The following is a 23,416-nucleotide window of genomic DNA, read 5'->3' on the forward strand; positions in this document are numbered from 1 at the left end:
TTAGTGGAATTTTAAATTAAATATATATGTATAAAATAGAGGGTTTTTTTAAAAGATTTTATTTATTTATTTGACAGACAGAGATCACAAGTAGGCAGAGAGAGAGAGAGAGGAGGAGAAAGCAGGCCCCCTGCTAAGCAGAGATCCCGATACGAGGCTTGATCCCAAGACCCTGGGATCATGACCTGAGCCGAAGGCAGAGGCTTTAACCTACTGAGCCACCCAGGCGTCCCAGAGATGATTTTTAAAATTTTTAATATCTACCCGTGTTTTATGCTGCTTTTCATTTCTTCCTGCAGATTCAGACATTCATCTGAAAGCATTTCCCTTCAGCCAGAAGAGTTTCTTCTAGCACTTCTTTTTAGTAGGCTTGTGATAGGAATTCTCTCATGTGTTGTCTTTTTTTCCTTTTTTTTTAATATTTCACTCATTTATTTTGAGAGAGAGAGAGAGCATGAGCAGGGGGTTGGGCAGAGAAAAAGGGAAAGAGAATCTCAGCAGACTCCCCACTGGACACAGAGCTGGAAAGGGGCCTATGTCTTAGGACCCTGCCATCAGGAGCAAAGGTGAAATCAACAGTCAGTTGTTTAGCCAACTGAGCCAGCCAGGCACCCCTCTTTTTTTTTTTTTTTTTTTAAGTAAGCTCCACACCTAATGTGGGGCTCAAACCCACAACCCTGAGATAAGAAGAGTTGCATGCCCTCTTGACTGAACCAGCCAGGGGCCCCTCATCTGTTTTCTATCTTGACGTGTGTTTTTATTTCACCTCCCCCCTCTCACTGGAAATGGAATGCCACTTTTTTTTTATGTTTTTTTTTTGTTTTGTTTTGTTTTTTGTCCTTTAAAGATATCATTTTATTGTCTTCTGGTTTCTATTGTTTCTAATAAAAATTCTGCTATCATTTTTGTTGTGCCCATAGTTGTTATTTGTCCTTTTTCTCTATCTACATTAAAAATTCTTCTTTTTATCTCTTATTTTTTAACGAAAAGTTTGGCTTTGATGTACATAGATGTGTTCTTTGAATTTATTTTCTTTGCTTTCTCTGAGTTCTTAAGTCTCTGGGTTAATTTGGAAATTAATTTGGAAAATTAATTGGAAGTTAATTTGGAAAATTCTTGGCCATAATTAATAATTCTTGGCCTGTTTTTCTTTTCAGCTTTGTGCAGTCTTAGTTTCATCCTGTCGGACGAGTCATTCATTTCTATTAATACATTTTTCATTTTTACCTCCATTCACATTTTCTTTATATTTTCCATCTCACATGCTTGAATACATTCATGTTGTCCTCCTTTTGCAATAGATATTTTAACATATTTTTCATGGTCTGATAATTCCAGCATCTAGGCCACTTTTAGAACTGCTTTTATTGATTTTTGAGTATGGATCACTTTTTTAAAAAATTTTTAATTTTTTAATAAACATATAATGTATTATTAGCCCTAGGGGTAGAGGTCTGTGAATCGCCAGGTTTACACACTTCACAGCACTCACCATAGCACATACCCTCCCTAATGTCCATAACCCCACCCCCCTCTCCCAAACCCCCTCCTCCCAGGAACCCTCAGTTTGTTTTGTGAGATTAAGAATCTCTTGTGGTTTGTCTCCCTCCCTCCCAATCCCATCTTGTTTCATTTATTCTTTTCCTGCCCCCCAAATCCCCCACGTTGCATCTCCACTTTTTCATATCAGGGAGATCACATGATAGTTGTCTTTCTCTGATTGACTTATTTTACTAAGCATAATACCCTCTAGTTCCATCCACGTCGTCGCAAATGGCAAGATTTCATTTCTTTTGATGGCTGCATAGTATTCCATTGTGTGTGTGTATATATATATATATATATCACATCTTCTTTATCCATTCATCTGTTGATGGACATCTAGGTTCTTTCCATAGTTTGGCTATTGTGGACATTGCTGCTATAAACATTTGGGTGCACATATCCCTTTGGATCACTACGTTTGTATCTTTAGGGTAAATACCCAGTAGTGGATCACATTTTCTTGCTTCTCTGTTTGTCTCATAATATTTTATTGTATGCCAGGCATTGTATATAAAAGAATGGTAGAGACTGAAGTAAATGGTATTTACCCCAGAAAAGGACATGCCTCTTCGTCTGCTGAGTCCCATGTTTGTGGAGGTGGGCACTGGAGGAGGAATGCAGAGTCAAACCAGTATATGCTTGAGCTCTGACTGGGCTTTGTTGTAGATTAGTTAGATTCCACTTATCTCTACCTTCAGAGGTACTGAGGAAGAGATCAGGACTTTCTCTTTAGTAATGTCTGTCATGTGAATTCTGGTGAGATTCCAGAGCTTTCTTTATGCTTTATAGCTGAATTTCCAGCGCTACAAACCATGGCTCATCTCTCTTTGCTTTATGGCTGTGTTTTTGGTTGCTCGGGAGCTTTGCCCTTTAGTCCTGCATTCTCCTTTCTCCAACCCAGATTTCTTTTTATGCTGTTGCCCTTCTCCAGCCAAAGGCCATATCAATGAAGGCCAAGTGTGCCACAGAGGAATTTATCTCAGCTCTTCTACCCGAACATGGTTCATGAGAGCTGCTGCTTTATGCGGTATAAAGACGTGAAGGGATTTCTGTTGCTTTCTGTTGCTTTTTCTGTCCCACCCCCAGGCTTCACTGGGTTGTTGCCTTGTATTAACAAAAGGTGCAGTATGCTTCAGAAAGAATCTGTCTCAGTTCTTGCCCTTTGTCTGGTTTTTAGTGTGTACCCCTGTGTACTCAGTGAAGGCCAGGGGGGAAGAGTTAATGGGTAAGTGCCAATTCCTCTGTGACTGAGACTTTTCAGTAGATGAGTTCATCATCTCAGCTCATGTGTGGCCATTTTAGGTTGTTGGAAGTTCAGCTTGCTTCTCCTGATACACCTATGGCGGATTTCTTCCTCCTCCTACCATTCTGCCTGGGATGTACATGCTGTGCATCTCTTCTCTCCTTGAAAATGCTCATTACTCTCTAGAATTTAGTTCATTCAGGTTTCTTTGAATTCTTAGCTGTATGGTAGGTTTTAAGAAACTGTGATTTTTACAGATTAACTGCCTTGTTCTCATTGTCAGGTTGAAAGTAAAATTCTCTTCAATTCTCTTCTTCCTAACTAGAAGTGGGATTCAGGAGCATTTATTTCTAGTGTTCACTATTTAATGGTTATGCCTAATCATATTATTGTAATTGATAGGTAATATTTTCTGGGGGTGAAACTAGGGACTTAAATCTTTAATAAGTTGTTATATTTACCTAGAGAAACTTAACAAAGTAGATTTAGAACACCTTACATGATGATTGAAAACACTCATTTTTTTCTGATTTCTGGACTTTATTTTTTTATTACGAATGTAGCTAACTTTTATAATGAACTTTGGAAGTGAGGAATAATATCCACTCTTGATAGACAGTAGGAAAACCATTATACATAGTTTGTGTTCTGTATGGAAGCATCTATTTGGAAGGAAAAGAATATGTTTGAGATTTAAGTTTCTTCCTTCCTTCTCCTCATCTTCCTCCTCCTCGGCCTTCTTCTATTTCTGTAGTCATTTAACTGCTCTGATTTTCTTGCCAGTGTAGAAACAATCATTTCAACCTTATGGATATATTTTAAGGATTGAATCAGATAGCCTGTGTAAAATGAATAGGATAATGCCTGGGATGTAGTGCTCAATAAATAAGAGTCCCTGACACAACCATTTCCTCAGTCTCCTGATTCTGTTCCTTCTTACTTCCCATTGTCCCATCCTTATAACACTGTTGAACATGGTTAATACTGAGGGCTGCTATGATTCCGCTTAAAAGATAGGTTAAAAACATTTCGTCTTCATTCAGTTTTACTTTTAAAAAATGAATCTGGAGGGGCACTTGGGTGGCTCAGTTGGTTAAGCAACCAACTTTTGATTTTGGCTCAGGTCGTGATCTCAGGGTTGTGAGACTGAGCCCCACATCAGGCTCCATGTTGGACATACAGCCTACTTGGCAGTGTTCCTCTCCCTTTCTCCTGCTTTCTGTCTCTCTAAAAAATAAAGAATGAATCTGGAATCTTCTCTAGATTTGATTTTGAATTTGTCCATAGTTAGGTTGTTTCTAGGATCACACATGGTGGCAGTAGGCTCTTCAAAAAAGCTTCAATCTTCTTTCAAAGATAAAACTTTGAAACAATATGTTTTTATAGTGTTAAAAACACTGTAGTTTTTTTATACTATTATATATTTTTAATATCGTTTTATATATAGTTTTTATATAGTGTTAAAAACATAATGTGTTAAAAATACACTATGTGTTTATAGTGTGGAAGGAATGTTGGCCTTTCAAGCTTTACCTAGACATGAATCATGGTCATTGCTTGGCTGTTGCCAGCAGGGGATAGCACTATTCCTCCCTTTTAACAACTAAGATGGCACTGTCTCTCTCCTATTGAGGGTCTGCTTAAATATTTTATCATAGCTATAGATGCTTAATCATTTGGGAACTGGGGATCTTATTAAGTGAGAGAATGTATAATAAGCCTATACCAGCTTTAAGGATTCAAGGGATCCTAGTAACAATATCAATTTTAAGACTTACAAACATATGCTTTGAATGAATATATTTTCATATTTTGCAAATGACTGGCAGGGAGGCAATGTAGCAGTAGTTGGCTTAGATCATGAAGTTCCATGTGTAAAAGGTATCTGTTTTTAAATATAGAAAGACCCAAATATTTTGTCACCAAAAAACCCCAGAAAAGCAAACAAAGAAAAACCCTCAACATATTCTGTTTTCAAAGAATTTTTTTTTAATTTATTTTTTTGACACAAAGAAAGAGAGAAAGAGAGAGTGCTCACAAATGGGCAGCGAGGCAGGCAGAGGGAGAGGGGGAAGCAGGCTCCCCACCGAGCAGAGAGCCTGATGTGTGGCTTGATCCCAGGACCCTGAGACCATGACCTGAACTGAAGGCAGAGGCTTAACCCACTGAGCCACCCAGGTGCCCCAACATTTTCTGTTTTAACATACTTTGAATTTCTGTTGCTGTTTTCAGAAATCTTTTATGCAATTAAAAATTTTCATTTCTTTTATGTTTAGGTGTTAGTAGCTTACCCTTTGTAATTTATCAGAAAAGAGTTTATACTGAAAGCAGTTGGATGGTGTATAGGCTTTGGTTTGCTTTTTCTGTGCTTGTCATCCATTCATCATTATTCCCACCATATTCATAATAATATAAGTATCCTTAGGTATATTATTGTTTGTATATCAAAATAATAGTGCCGTGTTATACCCAGTAGTAAATTAACATTGTCTCTACTAGTCTTTTGTATGAGGAGCTGCACCCTTTTGTAGGGGAAAGACTTTTGGGAGTTTGGTTAACCTGAAATAGGAAAAGTGGCTGAGCTAATAAGTAAACCAAAATCTCACATAGCCACATAATTATTACATGGTTGCTATTTATTAATTGGGGTAGATATATTTATTTATTAGTAAAACATGTTTTGGAGCATCTACTTCCTATATTAGGGTCAAATATTGTATTCTTTCAACTACTTCTCCCTCTCTCAGGGACTGTTTCCAAGATGGAAAAATCATAGTTGTTTGGCTTTACTCTTGCTATTACATGACTGATTATGGGTTTTGGGTTTTGGTTTCGAGAGAAACTAGAGAAACTAGATAGTTATCCCCTCCTCTTTTGGAGTTACTTTTTAAAATATTTTAAAATATTTTGAAAATAGTGTTTTGTTGATTGAAGTTTTGATACCCTGTTGCTTTCCCACCCATATTTATGCTTCAGTTTAGCTCTTTGCTTTTGCATATTTAACATTTTAAAATGAAACATAAATGACAGATTTTTGTTAAGGAAAGGAATTTTAGCAATTACCATTCTCTCTGAAACTCATTTCATAACCAGGAAAGTAGGACCATAAGAAAGAGGTCAGAAGACTAATTAATTAGTAGCAAAGCCCAGATTTCCTGACTTCAGTTTGATTTTTTTTTTTAATAGACTGTCCCAGTATTTCTGGCTACTTTAGAGTAAGTCTGGGAATGAAAAGAAGACTGGTATGTTAGAGAACTCTTTTGGAACTTAAGAGCGTGGTAAATATTGAAAATATTGAAATAGTTGAGGCATGGTGGTGCTGTTTTATTTCTGTCCTTTCCAAGGTTATTCAGAGCACTGAAAATCAATTGCTGTCTTTTAGTAATTAGGAAATAAAAATCACAGTGTTGAGACATGAACCCTCATATTTAACACCTAATTTAATGGAAGTGGTAGAAATCCTGTTAGCCAACAGAGATGCTATAGACTGGGAATATTCTCAAGTGGAAGTCCAAAATTCAGTTTAAAACCACATGAAAGTGGTATTATGTCATGAAAATAAAATTTCTTAATTCTTTGACCATTTGACTAAGATAATGAATGCTTGAATCTTATAGTCGGTTGTCAGTTTCTCATTTGAATAGTGTTTGATGCAGCATTTACCCCAGTGCTGGCCACATAACAGAGGAGTTGGACTGTTCTTCAGTTTTTTATTATCTAGGTCTTGTCACCTCCTGCCTTAACCATTGTTAACTCCCACTTATCATCTTAGTCCCTAGTCTCTCCCCTGCTAGTGTTGAAGTGAGTAATTGAAGATTTTTGCTTTTTTGTATGAAAAGCGCATCTCAAGGCTTAGATGAAATTGTCACCTGGTGAAAAGGGGTTCCTTCATGTTTTTGTTCTTGGAGTTAAACTATATTATATCAAGCTGATATTTCTTCCAGCGTTTGCCTTACGAGGTGATGCTCCAGGGTAGCAGGTTTCAATAGATGACTTTAAAGTCGACTTCAGAGTTATATTTCTGCTTCCTTACATAATTTCCTTGTTGCAGTCTGTGAACCAATTATATGTGAGGTCATTTAAGGTTTGCTGGACACATGGAGCTCATATCCAAGCAATTAGGTCCCACAAATGTTTTCTGTAAGTATTACAACATTGTGCTTTAAAAGTGGTGATTTTTGGCATAAAAAGTGTGAAATAGTGTGGAAGGTTTTGAGGGGGGAGGAGGGGGTGTTTGTAAATAATTTCAAGAGGTTTGAGAAATTCATCAACATGTAAATGACAGAATAGCATGGAAAACTGTCATTTTTTTTTTTGTCTGTGGATTATGTCGAACAATCACTGCAGCTACTTGGCAGTTTCAATGAATGAGTGGCAAAGCTTACACAAAAGTCCTCCAGGAAGGTGTTATCTAAGATCCACTTACAGAATAGAGACAGAGCTTCAATAATCTGAGGAGCAAAGCCTCCCATCCTGAAGATTTCCCATATCTTCAATAGTTAACTAATTGCTACTCATTACATGAGAACTTACTTGGAGAAAAGGATTTCATTTAAGATTTCTTAAGCTAGAATAGAGCCCTCAAAGGGAAGAGTCCCATCAACCTTTAAAGCCCTGTGACTTGGCCTGAAGTCTCCTCCAGAGTCTCACAGCAATCTTTATTCAGTGCCTAAATTTTTTTTAGTGTTCTTTCTCCCAGGCACCATGCTAAAGACAACTTAACGTTTCTTGGATCATTTTGTTGCTTTTTATTTTCCGTTGATGCTTTCTGCAGCTTTCATTGCAGATGTACAATTTTTGAACTATGTAATATATAAATAGGCTTCTTTGGATCTGTGTGGTCATTTAACCACTATTGATGACATTATTTGAATGAGAAAATGAATCGAAGTAGTAAACTCCTAAGTTAAAAGTCACATTTTAATGGATATCTGACACATATGATAGAGGATTAATACCCTTAATATACAAATATATCTCAGAAATTGCTAAGAAACACTGTATCATCTGGTAGAAAATAGGCAAAGGTTTTAAATAGCCATGCCACAGGAGAGGGAATCCAAATGGGTATGTTCTAAAACTCTTTAATAGTTAGAGAGTTACTAATTATATAAGAGCCAAAATTTAAAAGTATAGTAGGGTGCCTGGATGGCTCAGTCGGTTGTGTGAGACTCTTGGTTTTGGCTCAGGTCACGATCTCACGGGCTGTGGGATCAAGCCCTATGTGGGGCTCCATGCTCAATAGGGGAGTCTGTTTGAAGATTCTCTCCCTCTGCCCACACATGCATGTGTGCATTCTCTCTCTCTCAAATAAATAAATAAATAAATCTAAAAAACCAGAAAGTATAATAATGTCCAGTACCTACAAGATTGCAGGGAAAAGGTATTGTCAGACATTGCTGGTGGAAGTGTGAGTCGATATAGCTTCTTTGGAAAGTAATAATGTAGTAGCTATTAAAATTAAGAAAATAGGGGCACCTGGGTGACAGTCTTAAGTGTCTTCAGCTCAGGTCATGATCTCAGGGTCCTGGGCTCCAGCCCCACGTCAGGCTTCCTGCTCAGTGGGGAGTCGGCTTCTCCTTCTCCCTCTGCCCCTTCCTCCCACTCATGCTGTCTCTCAAATAAATAAATAAAATCTTTAAGAAAATAAAAAAAATATATATATATATCTTTGATTTAGCAGTTTCTTTGTCAGTTATGTTCATTAAGGAAAAAATCAGTTTGTAAAAGATATTTGTACACAATATGTATTCTAGCATTTTGGTGTTACATAGTGACAAAAACAAGAAGCAATGAATGTATCAGTAGAGGAATAGTTGAATAAATAATTGTTTACCCATGTTATGGACTTCTGCACTGCTAAAAAATAATGTTAGATTTATATCTGTGGATCTTGAGGGTGTCCATGCCATATTGTTAAGCAAAAATTGCAGACTAAAAAAAAAAAGGTTTCGGACTTTGGGGTAGTGTATACAGTCTGATACTTTTTTTTTTTTTTTTTAGCAACTTGAATACTTTCACAGGTATGTCAGATGTCTTTCTGTACACAGAAAAGTATGGAAGGCTAAACTCCAGGTTTTTAATTTTAAGTTTTTTTGAGGGCATTGGGTTAGGAGTGAGGCTGCGAATGGAAGGGGTCAAGAGAGATCATTTTTCTTTTTACATTTTTGGATTTTTTTCCTTTGTTACAGTAAGCATGTGTTAGATTATAACTCTAAAAATAGCTGATAAAACCCTTATGTTTAAAGTGAAACTTACTAAAGAATACATCTATTATAACTGCTTTCTCTGTGAACCTGAGTTATAAAAATAAAATGTTCATGCTTTGTGTTTAAAGAACTCAGATTCATCTGACAGGACCTAAAAATTCTTGGTTCTTCTGAGATGTGTTCATAACTAAAAGTCATTCCTTTGGTTTAATTTTGTGGTTTTGGTTGGTATAGTCTTGTCATGAATATGACCAGCTACCCTAAGGCCAACAAAAATATCTTCAGTAGATTATCACAATGTAACAGTATGTTATGAATGATAAGAACTTTATAAGAAGCTGAGTTGCAAATTGAATTTTGGATGTTAAATTGTGATAAATTGATTTGTCAAATATTCTAATAGATATTACCTGTCATATTACTGCTTTCCCTGTGTACCAGTTATTCTCTACTTCCAGAAAGGCTGTTGTTACTTTGCATTGTGGTTTTTCAAACTGTATAACTTTTTGTTCCTATTACAAAAATAAAACATGATGAATATAAAAAACTTGGGATACTGAAATACTGAAAAACAAAAGGATAAAACTGAAATCATATATAAGTCTAATTATAACCACTGTTAACATCTTAATGTGTTATTCAAATCTTTTAAGAAAAATGTTGCCAAGTATAATTTACATATAATGATTTTCACATATTTCAATGTACAGTTTCATAAGTTGTTTTTCTTTTCAGTTTCATAAGTTTTGATATATCAAAACTTATGAAAGTTGAAACATCATTAGTCAAGTATTGGTCAAATAAATTCATCACCACCAAAAGTGTACTCAAGCCCCTTTATAAATGTCCCCTGGTTCCTCCATTTTCTGGGAATCACTGATCTGCTTTGTATGTATGTATTTTCTGGATTTTATATAAATGGAATCATATATATTAAAATATATTTATTATCTATAAATATATATTTGTATGTTCAATTTTATTTATATATTAATATGTATTATTATATATATTATATATTTTTTTCTTACAGGCATTTTATATTACATGATTTCTGTCACTTAGCATAATTTTGAGATTCTTTCATGTTGCATGTCTCAATAGTTCATCAGTTTTTATTGCTGAGTAATTAGTTTGCCTATTCATTCATTCATCTGTTGGTGGACATCACTGTTACTGTTTTGAGGCTCTTTAAATGAAGGTGCTCTGAACATTCATATGTAAGTCTTTATATGGACATAATACTTTCTTTTTTCGTGTGTAAATGCCTGAGTGGAATGGTATATCACATAGTAGATATTTAACTTTTCAGGAAACTGCCATTCTCTTTTCCAAAGTAGTTGCGTCATTTTCCATTTCTACCAGCAGTGTATAAGAGTTCCAGTTCCTCTGCCTTCTTGCTAGCTCTTGGTATGGTCAGTGTTTTTAATTTCAGCCATTCTAATAGGTATATAGTGGTATTTCCTAGTGATTTTAATTTGCATTTCCTAGTGACTAATGATGGTGAACATTTATTTATGTGCTTATTTGCCATTCTGTATATCTTTGATGAAGTGTCCACATCTTTTGCCCACTTTTTTATTAGAGCGTTTGTGTTCTTTTGAGTCTTGAGGGTTTTGTTTTGTTTTGTTTTGTTTTTTTGGATTTAGTTATTTGACAGAGAGAGAGAGCAAGGAAGCACAAGCTGCCAAGGGAGAGGGAGAAGGAGGTTCGACCTGGGGCTTGATCCCAGGACTCTGGGGTCATGACCTGAGCTGAAGGCAGATGCTTAACTGACCGAGCCACTCACGCACCCAAGTTTTGAGATTTCTTCATACGTTCTGGATATAAGAAATTTACCAGATATAAGAGTTACAAATATTTTCTTTCAGTTGGCAACTTGTCCTTTAATTTTTTAAATTGTGACTTTTGAAGAGCAGCCATTTTGAATTTTAGTGAAATCCAATTTATCAGTTTTTACTTTTATGGATTGTGGTTTTTTGTGTCATACCTAAGAAATCTTTGTCTGATGGAAGATTACAGAGATTTTTTTCTTGTTTTTCTCCCCAATCTTTTCACAGTTGTATACATAGTTTATATTTAGGTCTATTATCCATGTTAAGTTAATTTTTACACAATGGCGTGAGTCAGAGGTCATTTTATATAGGGTATGGGTCAAAGTTCATGTTTTGCATATGGATATCTAATTGTTTCAGTACTGTTTGCTGAAAAGACTATCCTTTCTCCACTGACTTGCCTTTATACCTTTGTCAGAAATTGTGAGTCTGTTTCTAGACTGTTCTAGTGATCTCTATCTTAACACCATAGTCTCACTATCTTGATTGCTAAAGTATTACAGTAAATCTTGAAATCAGGTAATGTTAATTAGTTTTCCATCTTTGTTCTTTTACAAAGATGTTTTGATTATTCTGGGTCCATTGGACCTTTATGATTTTAGAATCAGCTTATCAGTTTCCACAAAAAAAGCCTACTGGGATTTTGATTGGGATTGCATTGAATCTGTAGATTTGATATCTTAATAGTATTGAGTTTTGCAACCCATAAACAAGGTGTATCTCTCCATTCATTTAGATCTTTAATTTCTCTCAGTGTTTTTTTTTTTTTCCTCTTTGAGAGAGAGGGATGGGGGTGGGTTGGGGAGGGGGGCAGAGGGAGAGAGAGAACCTTAAGCAGGCTCCAAGCCCAGGACAGAGCCAGAGTCAGGGCTCTATCCCAGGACCCTGAGATCATGACCTGAGCTGAAATCAAGAGTTGGGTGCTTAAACAACTGATCCACCTAGAGGTACCCCTTTTGTTTTTTTCAGTGTATAGGTTTTGTGTACATTGTCAGTCATCATTCAAGTATTTCATATTTTTGATGTTATTACTATAAATGGTGTTGGTTTTTAATTTCAACATAGAAATACAATTGATTTTTGTATATTGACGTTGTATTTTGGCACCTTGCTAAACTCGCTTATTAATTCTAGAGCTTGTTTTGTAGATTTTATCACAGTTCTGGTATAAACAGTCTTGTTATATATAAATAAAGGTAATACTGCTTCTTTTTAATTGGGTGGGGCCTTTTCTTTGTTTGTTTTTCCCTTACTGTTTTTGCTAGTACCTCCAGTAAATGTTGAATATCAGTGATGAGAAGAGAGAATTTGTCTTATTTCTGATTTTGGGGGCAAGCGTTCTTCTACCTTTCACCCTGAAGTATGTTAGGCATAGATTTTTCATATATGTTATTTATCAAGTTGAGGAAGTTTTCTCCCATTTGTGGATTGCAATCAGGAAGTGATATTCCATTTTGTCAGGTGTTCTTTGACATGATAATGTGGTTTTTCTTTTTTAGCTTGTTAACATGGTGAATTAATCGATTTTTAAAAATTAACATATAATGTATTATTAGCCCCAGGGGTACAAGTCTGTGAATTGCCAGGAATTAATTGATTTTTAAATGTTAAGCTAACTTTGCATTTCTGGAATAAATCCTACTTGGTTATAATGTGTTGTTGTTTTTACATATTATTGGTTTCAGTTTGAGAGAATTTTGTTTAGAATTTTTGTGTCTATATTTATGAAGGATATTGATCTGTAGTTTTCTTTTGGTCCTAGATCCAGGTGCTATAACAAAGCATCATAGCTTGGGTGGCTTATGAAAAACCTGAAACATATTTCCCACAATTCTGGGAGCAGGAAGTCTGGGATGAGGGCACCAGTATGATCGGGTTCTGACAAGGCCCTCTCCTGGGTTGTGGATTGCTGACTTCTTGCATCCATACATGGCAGAAAGAGTGGAGAGACAGAGCAAGCTCCGGTGTCTTTTCTTCTAAGGGTTCTAATCCTATTCGTGAGTGCTCCTAATCACCTCCCAAAGGCCCCACCTCCTAATACCATCACATTGGGAGTTAGGATTTCAACATGTGCATTTTAGAGGAACATAATCAGTCTATAGCACTTTCCTTGTGATGTCTTTGTCAGATTTTCGTTTTCAGGCAGTGCTGGTCTCATAGAATGAATTGGGGAGGATTTCTTCCTTTCCAGTTTTCTGAATGAATTTGTATAAAATTAGCTTTTTTTCCTTAAATGTTGGTAGACTTCAAGGCCAAAGTATCTTGGCCTGGAGTTTTCTTCATGGAAAGGTTTTTAATTAAGTCAATTTCTTTGTTAGATATAGTTATTGAAGTTACCTTTTCTTGTGTTAGCTAAGGAACAGCTGACTTTTTTTTTTTTTTCTAAAGAGAGATTGAGTGTGAGTGGGTGGGAGAAGGGGAGGGACAGAGGGAGAGAAGAGAGAGAATCTCAGGCCGGCTCCATGCTCAGTGCTGAGCTTGAGTGGGGCTAGATCCCATGACTGTAAGACCATGACCTGAGCTGAAACCAAGAGTTAGATGCTTAACTGACTGAACCACCAGGTGCCCCAAGAACAGCTGACTTTTTAAAGGAATTCATCATTCAAGGAATTTGTCCATTTTTTCCAAGTTGTGGAATGTGTTGTCATAAAAATTTTCATACTAATTCTCCTTTTAATATCTGAAGTATCTGTACTTCATGTCAACCCCTATCTCATATTCCTGACCTGACTTTGGTAATCTGTGTCTTCTCTCTCTCTTTTTTTTTTTCTTTATTAACATATACTGTATTTGCTTCAGGGGTACAGGTCTGTGAATTATCAGTCTTACACAATTCACAGCACTCACCATAGCACTTACCCTCCCCAATGTGCATCACCCAGCCACCCTCTCCTTCTCACCCCACCTCCTCTCTGGCAACCATCAGTTTGTTTCCTGAGGTTGAGTCTGTTATTATGATTTATCTCTCTCTCTGGTTTCATCTCATTTCCTTTTCCCCTCCCTTCCTCTATGATCCTCTCTCTCGTTTCTCAAATTACTCATATCAGTGAAATCATATGGTAATTGTCTTTCTCTGATTGACTTATTTTGCTTAGCATAATACCCTCTAGTTCCATCCACGTCATTGCAAATGGCACGATTTCATTTCTTTGATGGAGCATAATATTGTGTGTGTGTGTGTGTGTATCACATCTTCTTTATCGATTCTTCTGTTGTTGGATTTCTAGGCTCTTTCCATAGCTTGGCTATTTTGGGCATTGCTTCTCTAAACATTGGGGTACACGTGCCCCTTCGGATCATTACATTTGTATCTTTAGGATAAATACCAAGTAGTGCAATGCTGGGCTGTAAGTTAGTTCTATTTTCAACTTTTTGAGGAACCTCCAAACTGTTTTTTCTTTTCTCTTTCCTAATCAGTCTTTCCTGATTTGTCAACTTTATTGATTTCTCAAAAAATAAACTTTTGGTTTCATTAATTTTTAAAAATTATTTTGTTTTCAATTTCATTGATTTATTTTTTTTTTCCCCAATTTATTTATTTTCAGAAAAACAGTATTCATTATTTTTTCACCACACCCAGTGCTCCATGCAAGCTGTGCCCTCTATAATACCCACCACCTGGTACCCCATCCTCCCACCCCCCCGCCACTTCAAACCCCTCAGACTGTTTTTCAGAGTCCATAGTCTCTCATGGTTCACCTCCCCTTCCAATTTACCCAAATTCCCTACTACTCTCTAACGCCCCTTGTCCTCCATGCTATTGGTTATGCTCCACAAATGAGTGAAACCATATGATAATTGACTCTCTCTGCTTGACTGATTTCACTCAGCATAATCTCTTCCAGTCCCGTCCATGTTGCTACAAAAGTTGATTTAAGCTCTGATCAGTATAGATTTCATTTCTCTGGGTTTCACTTGCTCTTCCTTCTTTAGTATCTTAAGGCAGAAGCTGAGGCCATTAATTTGAAATCCTTCCTTTTTCTCCACACTGGCCTTTAGTGCTATAAAATTTCCCCTAAGTACTCCCTTAGTGGCATGCCATAAATTTGGCTACATTATATTTTTATTTTCATTTGTTCCAGTGTGCTTGGCAATTTCCCTTTTGATTTCATCTTTGACCCATGTGGTATTTACAAGTGTACTGTTTAGTTTCTGAGTATTTGGAGATTTTCCAAAGATTTTTTTTTAAATTTTTTAAAAGATTATTTATTTATTTATTTGACAGACAGAGATCACAAGTAGGCAGAGAGGCAGGCAGAGAGAGAGAGGGGGGAAGCAGGCTCCTCGCTGAGCAGAGAGCCTGATGCAGGGCTCGATCCTAGGACCCTGAGATCATGACCTGAGCCAAAGACAGAGGCCCAAACCACTGAACCACCCAGTTGCCCCCAAAGATCTTTTTATTATTAATTTGCAATACAATTTAATTTTGGTCGGAGAATATACTTTGTGTGAGTCAAATCTTAGAAATGTACCCAGTGTTTTTAAAAATGACTGTACTTACCTGCATCATTCAAGAAAATATTCGCTATGTACTATTTTGTGACCATTTTCACAAAGCATTATATTATAAAAATTTTCCTGTCTCAAGGGTTTTCTAAAACTTGATTTTAAAAAAAGTAACTTAGTTTTTTTTTTTGTAGGAATAGTACATTTATGTGTTTCAGAAACTGAAACAATATAAAAAAACGCACCCTGAGAAATCATAGTTTCACCTGTTTCTATTTACATTATTTGCAACATTATTAGTTGCAGGGGTATCTTTTCTGTATTTCTCTATGCAAATACAAGAAAAAACATGCATATATATACTCTTGTTCCAGTATCTCTACACAAAAAATAAGCAGCTTGACCCTTAATCATTGTATGTGAATATGCTTCCATTTATTTAAGGTATATTGATGTGTTTTTCCAGTTTTAAGAAAAACTAAATGGCTTCTCTATTCTGAGGACTGTGCTGGCCAGTATTGTCTTCTTATTTAATTTGGATTACAGCTATATTGGATCAGACTCATCAGTCTACATTATAGATGAGTGGCTTTATATAAACTGAGGCTTTAAATATATGCAGTGTTTTCCTTTGACACCTTCAGAGGACCTTATTGTATTCATTTTGGTGCTAAGCCCATAGAGTAGGTCCTTAACAAATGTAGCTGTGTAAATGATTTAATTTCTTAGTTTGGTTAGCCCATGTGGTAAATGATGTAGGTTTCAGTTCTAAATATACTGTATGTTTTTTTCCTTGACATCCATCATAGTCAAGTACAGAATGATATGTGATAGGTGACAGTTTAGTAAATGAACATGCACTTGCACTGAGATTAGGTGTGATTCTTTTGAAATCTCTCACTGTGCTGTGGTAGGAGGGAATGCAGGGTAGTGTGGCAAAACTGGGTTCAGATTCTTCCTGAACTATTTTGTGGGATGACTATGGTGAATACAGTGAAATGCCATGAGGAAGTACCTAACATAAGCTCTAGTAGTCAGGGATGTGGTAAATATTGGGTTCCTTTCTCCTTTATTTCTTCAGGGTGGGCTCTAGGTCCAGATGGCCATTTGAGTATAAACCCAGAAGCCCATTCATTACCACCGAGTCCACACTGTGCAGCCCGCTGTCTAGGACGCACACCAGGTAGAGGATTTTGCAGGTGAGGATAAGGCTTTAATGTTCTTCCATTCGTGGTTGTCACTGGCTGAGGGGTTTGGCATGACGCTTTACCTGTAATCTTCATAATAGTCATACTTGATAAGTATTATTAATGCTCTCTTGAAAATAAGAAAACTTAAGCCCGGAAGATTCAGAATTCTTGTCCAAGGACACTGATAAAAGACAGGATGAGAAATCACAGCTAGGTCTGTTTGGCTTCAAAGGCATGTTTTTCCCCTCCATTATATTATGTTGCCCCTTGGGATGCTTACAAAGCATCACTAGTTTTCAAGGACTTACTATAATGAAATGAGAACTATGTATAATTTTCTGAAATTTTAATTTTAATCTTTACATGTATGACAAGTTTAAGTCTGCAGAGGGAGAAAATTATAATTTGGATTCCTTTAATAAACTTATTTTAAAGCCCTTGAATATGCCTGGGTAAAAATAGTACACTTTTTTTTTTTTTTTTTTGGTAAAACAAGTATTGGCTGGGGATTGAATAAGGAATGTAGCCCAACATGAACCAGATGTTTTATTTTTACCTAGAGAGGGAAATGGTAGAATATAGGATTAGGCTCTCTGGTATTATTTTGACATCAGTTTATCATTATGTGGCCTCCCGGAAGGTAGCATCTTGTGCCTGAAAACATGGAAGTCAGGGTTTCCTCGTGCACACAGGGCTGTGTTTATATGAGGTTATGCATGGCAGTTTGGCGGTTTGTTTTGCAGATGTTCGTAATGTACAGTCTTACATCTTGTTTCTATTTCTGGAATGCTTTTAAGTATGACTCATGTTTTCTTGAGGCCATCCTAAAAATACAGCTAGTTTCAAACATTAACGTAAAATACACCACAGACACCACACAGCAGTATGTGGTGCTTTCTCTCAGTAGTTTAATACAATTTTTGGACAAATTAAATATTTTCTTTGACATAATAGACTAAACTAAAAAATAAGTAAGTAAAAATGGGAGGTGTTTTTTTTTTTTTTTTTTTTTTTAGAGAAACAGGTCCTCTCGTATCATAGTGTAAAAATTGGAATTTTCAAGAAAAGGAGTAAAACATGATATCATTGGCATTCTCAAAAATGAAGAAATAGTATTGATGTCCAGAAAAGCAAGTCCATTAAACTTGTTGGAGCCCCATGAGGTGCACACTTGTAGGGGAAATCTTGGATCTGAAGATAGAGCCTGTTAAAAAGATTTTGGAGGGGTAGTAGGACATAAAGGCTAGAGTGCAAGCTTTGAACTCAGAAGCTTAGGTCAAAGTCCTGGTTCATGCACAGAGCAACTGTGAATAAGAACTTCAATTTTCTTTTCATGAAACTTAGGTAATGAATATTTAAAGAATGCTTATATGGCACTTACTATTACCAGACACTGTTCTAGTGCCCAATTTAATCCTCATAATGGCCTTATGAATAAGTACCTTTGTTATATCTGTTATACAGATGGAGAAACTGAGCACAGAGAATTGAAATAACTGTTGAAGTTTACATAGCTAGTAGACAGCAGAGTTGGGATTTGAACAGTTTGGCCCAGTTCTGTATTCTGACACAGTAGAGTCTGCTGTGTCCCAGGGTTGGTGTGAGTTCCAAAAGAGATCCTGTATGAAAAATCATTTGTATTTTTACCCAGCACATGAAAAAGATGTAATAAATTATTGCTGTTATTATGACTGTTTATTGGAGAAGGACAAAATACGGGAAAAGAATTCTTACTGAAGGTATAGCATAGACTACAGGGCCAGCTACAGGATTCGGAAGCTGCTTATGTGTATTAAGAAACTTAGGTAGAATTGAAATGTGGTGATGAGAGCCTTGGATATCTTGACATCTAGCAGATCAAACTAAAGGTAGAATTTCTTCACTACTGATTTGCCTTCCTGACAATTTCATCTTTCAGAAGCTAGGGGAAACGAAGAGGAACTCTTCCTCCAGACTTAATTGTGACTAGTTAGAAATAATTTGGTAGTGGTATGCAAGCAACAGAAACCTTGAAAAAAACCCAAACTCAGACATTGTATTTCTCAGCAAGGGTGCCACTGACATACTGGGCAATGGGACTACCTTGGACATTGTATTAAGCATCACTAAATGTCAGTAGTGTACCAAATTATCCCTCATCCCCCAAAGCTTTTCAACAACTGAAAGTACCCCCAGACATTTCCAGATGCCTTCTGGCAGGCATAGAGTGGTGGCAGTATTGTGGTTAGGTGGGAACCGCTGTTGAGTGGCAAGAGTAAAGGAAAGGATTGCTGAGAATTGTCAGATGTTCCTTAGGCCAGTAGTTCTCAACACATGAGGATCATGCTCAGTGGATTCACTCCTGTGAACATACTTGGGATTATACTCAGTTCCCACTTCACATAACTCTGTGCCTTTCTCTCCTGCTTGAGAAAGTACATGGCATATAAAGGGCTCTGTAATTATAGATATAATTGACTCTTCATGAGTTTGCTAAAAAAAAAAAAAAAAAATTATTCCTGTACCTCAGCACTTAATTGATACTGACAATTTGTGAGGTCCAGACCTCTCATTTGATTAGGAACTGCTGCCTTCAACTCTAAAAAAGGTCTTAAAAATGTCTATAGTTCCAAGGTCAAGGCATTCAAAATGGAATAGAACTATATAGAACTTAATGGAGACTGTAATTATGAACAGTTAAAAGTAGTTATAAATAATAAACAGTGGGAGGAAGCAGAAGAGACCTACTTGGCTCTACCTTTTAGAACTTTGGAAATGGTCGTGTTTTAAATAGTCAAGTCCAGGTAATGGAAGGTCAGGCACATTGCCAAAGCTAAATACAAAGTGACACCAAACTGTAAGAACAGTGCTGAGAGGGCCTGTGGCCAAAGTAAGCTGAGGTTTGTAAAAACATAAGCAAAAAGAATCCCAAAAGTGTTCATGTTTTTAATTATATATTTGATATTGGCATAAGAAAAGGTAGTAGATCCGTGGGATAGGGAACATTGTGTAATTTTATGACGGAGAAGTTAAAGCTTCTTAACTCTTTTATCTTGTGTCATCCTTATACAGCAAGCTGACTAACTCATCTTGAAATAAGAAAGAGTAAACTATATATCACAAAGATGGATTTAGGCCTGAAGTGGAAAAGAAAATAGTTTAAGTGGACATTTGATAGTTATAAATGAGGTCGAGTCTCCAGTCTCAGGTGAATTGCTTCCACAGCATCCTGAAACTGCTTGGTAGATTCTCAGAGGTCTAGGTCTTAGAGCAATGTTTCTCAATCTGTTTTTCATTATTGCTCATCCAAGGACGTTTAAACCCCAACTTGTCTTTCCCCAATCTCATGAAATGTTAATACCACAGATCTACTACATATCTTTTATGTACAGTATCCCTTTAGTGGACAGCAGACCATTGTAACATCTAACAATTTTTTTCAACCCCTTTTCCAAGGACCAGTGTTTGCCCCCTCGAGGATGATAAGCTCCCTGTGCATGTTGTAGAGGATTCAGAGGACAGGAGAGAAGCCACGTACGTCCACTTAAGTGATGAATCTCCTGATTTTCAGACATAGAGGCACTTGGTTCGGGGAAGTTATGAGATGCTTTAGTGTGATCCCAGTGACATGACAAACCAACCAGGCTGCCCCCCAAACCTTGTTCTTGATCATTTTACCAGGATAAAGGAAATCAGAAATTTCTCTTTATTTTTTCCAATGGTTAAATGTTAGCTTTGTGGGTGGGGTGGGAGGTAGACTACACTTGTAAAGTTGTGCTGTTGAGGTTGGTGGGGGAAGCACAGCTTTAGCCTTGGCAAGTGTTCTTAGTTTGATCTTTGAATTCTTTCATGACCTCACTGGGTGATTAAACAAAGTGTAAAAAATGTGGAATATATCCAGTACATATAAAGGACTTATCTAGGATATATATGTGTGTTTATGTGTAAAATGGAACACAATAATAAAGGAGACACTATAACCCACATCCAATTTAGGAACTAGAATATTACCAAAAACCATTGAAATTCTCCCGGTTTTTGGTAATATTCTCCCTGAGAATATTATTCTCCCTGAGAATTTCTATGATTCTCTGCCTAGGTATCCATTATCCTGAATTTATCATTCTCTTGCTTTTTTGCTTCTCAAGCACTACTTTATTAATATGTATGGATTTCTAATGAATTCAGTTTGCTAGTTTATTGAGTATTATCAAAACAATATCATATGAGATTTATTCTGTGACTTAATTTTTTTCACTGAATATTTTTAAAGAGTTAAACATATTGGAAGTAGTGGTAGTTCATTCTGTTTTTGTCATTATGTAGTATTCCTTTATGTGCGTTTTACCCATTTCCAGTCTCCAGTTGTATTTTTATTTTTTTTAAGAATGAGTATGTTTTCCTTTTCTTTGCTGTATTCGGTTTTATCTTGAATGACATTCTATGAGTATTCCATCTGTCTCCTGATGTATAAGGGCAAGAGTGTTTCTTAGATACCTAGAAATGCACTTCCTAGGTCACTGGGTGATTTACAAATGAGCAAATACAAATTAATTATATTAATTCAAACATTTATAAAATGGGTAGGCAGAAGATGAGCAGATTAATGGGTGATTTAATAGTAGACTTAGAAGGGCATTGGAATGAAGTAGTCTACTATTCCCAAAGTTGGTGTATAAGAATAGACTTAAATAATAGACATCTGAAGATGTCAAGTCACTTAACCTTCTCACTGTGAAGTTTGGTAGATCTCACAACCTATTGACAATTTAAGTTAATAGTTTTCTTCAATTTTTCAAGACTGTGATAATCATTAATTGTCTGGGATGATTTGATCATGGTCCCTTATTAGAACAAAAGCACTGGACTGTAAAACTGTGATAAAGTAACAATTCCAGTGCCTTATATCGCCCTTGAAAATTGCTTTTATTTCTTTAGTGACACTTACAGATGATCATTCAAATGTTCTTAAAAACTGTTAAATGTGGGATTATGTGCCTGTTTATGAGATCATAAACTTTGTTCTATTTTAACCTTGATAACAATGGTTTTACTATAAAGCAGTGTGAGAATTTGCCAGATGTATCTATCAATGAGTATGTATGTGTGTACACATAGATATGCTTTTAAAAATATAATATACTAAATATATTGATTGCTTGGAGATTTATATTATAAGTAGTAGTCTGGTTTGCATTTCATTTTATTTTTTTTTTCCTCTTGAAGTTTCAGACTCTGTGGCTCAATCTGTAATTCAGCATCTAAGATGGATAATGCAGAAGGATCTTTTGGGGCAAGATGTCTTTCTAATAGGACCTCCTGGGCCTCTTCGACGTTCTATTGCAATGCAATACCTGGTGAGCAGTCGATTCTTATGGATTCCTAAGGGAACTTGGATTAATTATTTTCTAAAATAAATTAATAATTTATAAAAATATAAGGATTATCTATTACTCAAAAAAATTTTCAGGTTGATAAACTGTTTAATAAAGATTTTGGAATAAGTATTCTGGGAAGCAAATGTACATTTATCTTTCATAGCTTTAGGAAATTTTGGCTGCAACTAGAAAGTTCTCAACTTCTGGTAAAAAAGAAATTCAAATTCAGGCAATGAGTGGCAGATTGGATCATAAATTCTGAAATTACAAAACAAAACTCAGTTTTATATTATTCAAGGAATATTTATCTTAGATCCACATTCTAAAATGCCAAATAACTCTCTTGACCTTTTGATGTTGTAGTCTTCAAAGGAAGCCACAAGTTTGTAAAATAGCTCTTATGTGTTACATGCTTTTTTCCCTTTAGATAGAGAAAACGAGTTTATTAAAACTTGCTTACTTTATTAAACTAGCTTACTGAGCTTTATCCAGCTAGTAAATGATGGAGCTAGACTTCAAATCCTTTCTCTGACCTGTTATTCTCTTAAATGTTTGTAGTTCTCTGAGCATAGTTATAAAGTGAATTGAAATATTAGAATCTCAACACAGTTTAAAAAAAATGTATAGGACTATATTTCTACTTTGTCAGGTTTAATACGCATTGTTCTATTGATGGGAGGAAGAATGCTATCAGATGAAGTTGTTCTGAAGATACTTTTTAGGATGAAGAGAAGAACTTTGTTTTCAGCTTCCTTGTGTTACTTGATTATTAAAGAATTGATTTCTGTGTTATTGAAATATGCTTTCTGTACTCTTTTATTTTAGTAGTAGATTTATTTTGGTACTTCTAATATCATATAGGGTGAGGATGATAAAAATACAATGGGCAAATCAGAACCTAACTTCTTTGAGCGCATACTTTTCATATTTTATATGTGTTACTAGAACCAGCTTGTGAGATATAATGGGTCATTGTAGTATTAGCCTTATTTTATTAGGCTAGACAAGGCAAAGTGGTTTATCTAGGAATGCTGAGTCAGCTGCTGAGAATCCATTCTACCTGGTTCATTACAATGACCACAGTACCTTACTTTGGTTTTGTTTCTGGTAAGACCCTGAAGCTTGTTAGGAATGTGGAATGAGAAAGGCTGGGAGATTACAGGAGTCTTGTTGGTTCAAAAATGCAATATAAGTCTGTAAGTGTGAAACCTGTATTTCCAAAAAAAAAAAAAAACCCCACAAACTTTAAATTATGAAACAGAGCTGAGGCAGATTTAGGATGTGGAAATACACATAAGAAAGCTTACTAGCCTAAGCTTCCTTGCAAACTCTGCAAGTGGGTACTGTTGCCATTAGATATCAGATCCTACGCTTAGTAATATCCAGAGTAGATGAAGACTTTACAGGCAGAGATTTTGGGGCAAGCCTGCTGAACCAATAAGAAATGAAGTAGAAATAATTTGATAGCTGTGTCTCTTTTATATTTAATGCATGTAGAAGGAATTTTATGATAGCTTCCAAAAAACTCAACAGACCCCTGCTGCCTCCTCCATCTGCTGCTCCTGGTACTGTTGGTGAAGTTGCTCAGACC

The 23,416-nt window shown here is 36.0% G+C and overlaps 1 protein-coding gene across 2 annotated transcripts in view; it reads left to right on the top strand.

The window, feature by feature from the left end:
• The window catches only part of VWA8 (von Willebrand factor A domain containing 8), a 330,223-nt gene that overhangs the window by 19,681 nt on the left and 287,126 nt on the right, over positions 1 to 23,416 (top strand). The window contains exons 1-2 of one of the 2 annotated variants that reach the window (XM_044249815.1): positions 19,911 to 19,981; positions 21,674 to 21,804. In XM_044249815.1, coding sequence (XP_044105750.1) covers positions 21,721 to 21,804 — 84 coding nt within the window. In that variant the 5' untranslated portion in view covers positions 19,911 to 19,981; positions 21,674 to 21,720. Of the gene's footprint in view, positions 1 to 19,910; positions 19,982 to 21,673; positions 21,805 to 23,416 lie in introns of those variants that run through there. The other variant, XM_044249814.1, reaches the window with a different exon arrangement.

The sequence above is a fragment of the Neovison vison genome, chromosome 5 (genome assembly GCF_020171115.1).
Source record: "Neovison vison isolate M4711 chromosome 5, ASM_NN_V1, whole genome shotgun sequence".
Lineage (NCBI taxonomy): Eukaryota > Metazoa > Chordata > Mammalia > Carnivora > Mustelidae > Neogale > Neogale vison.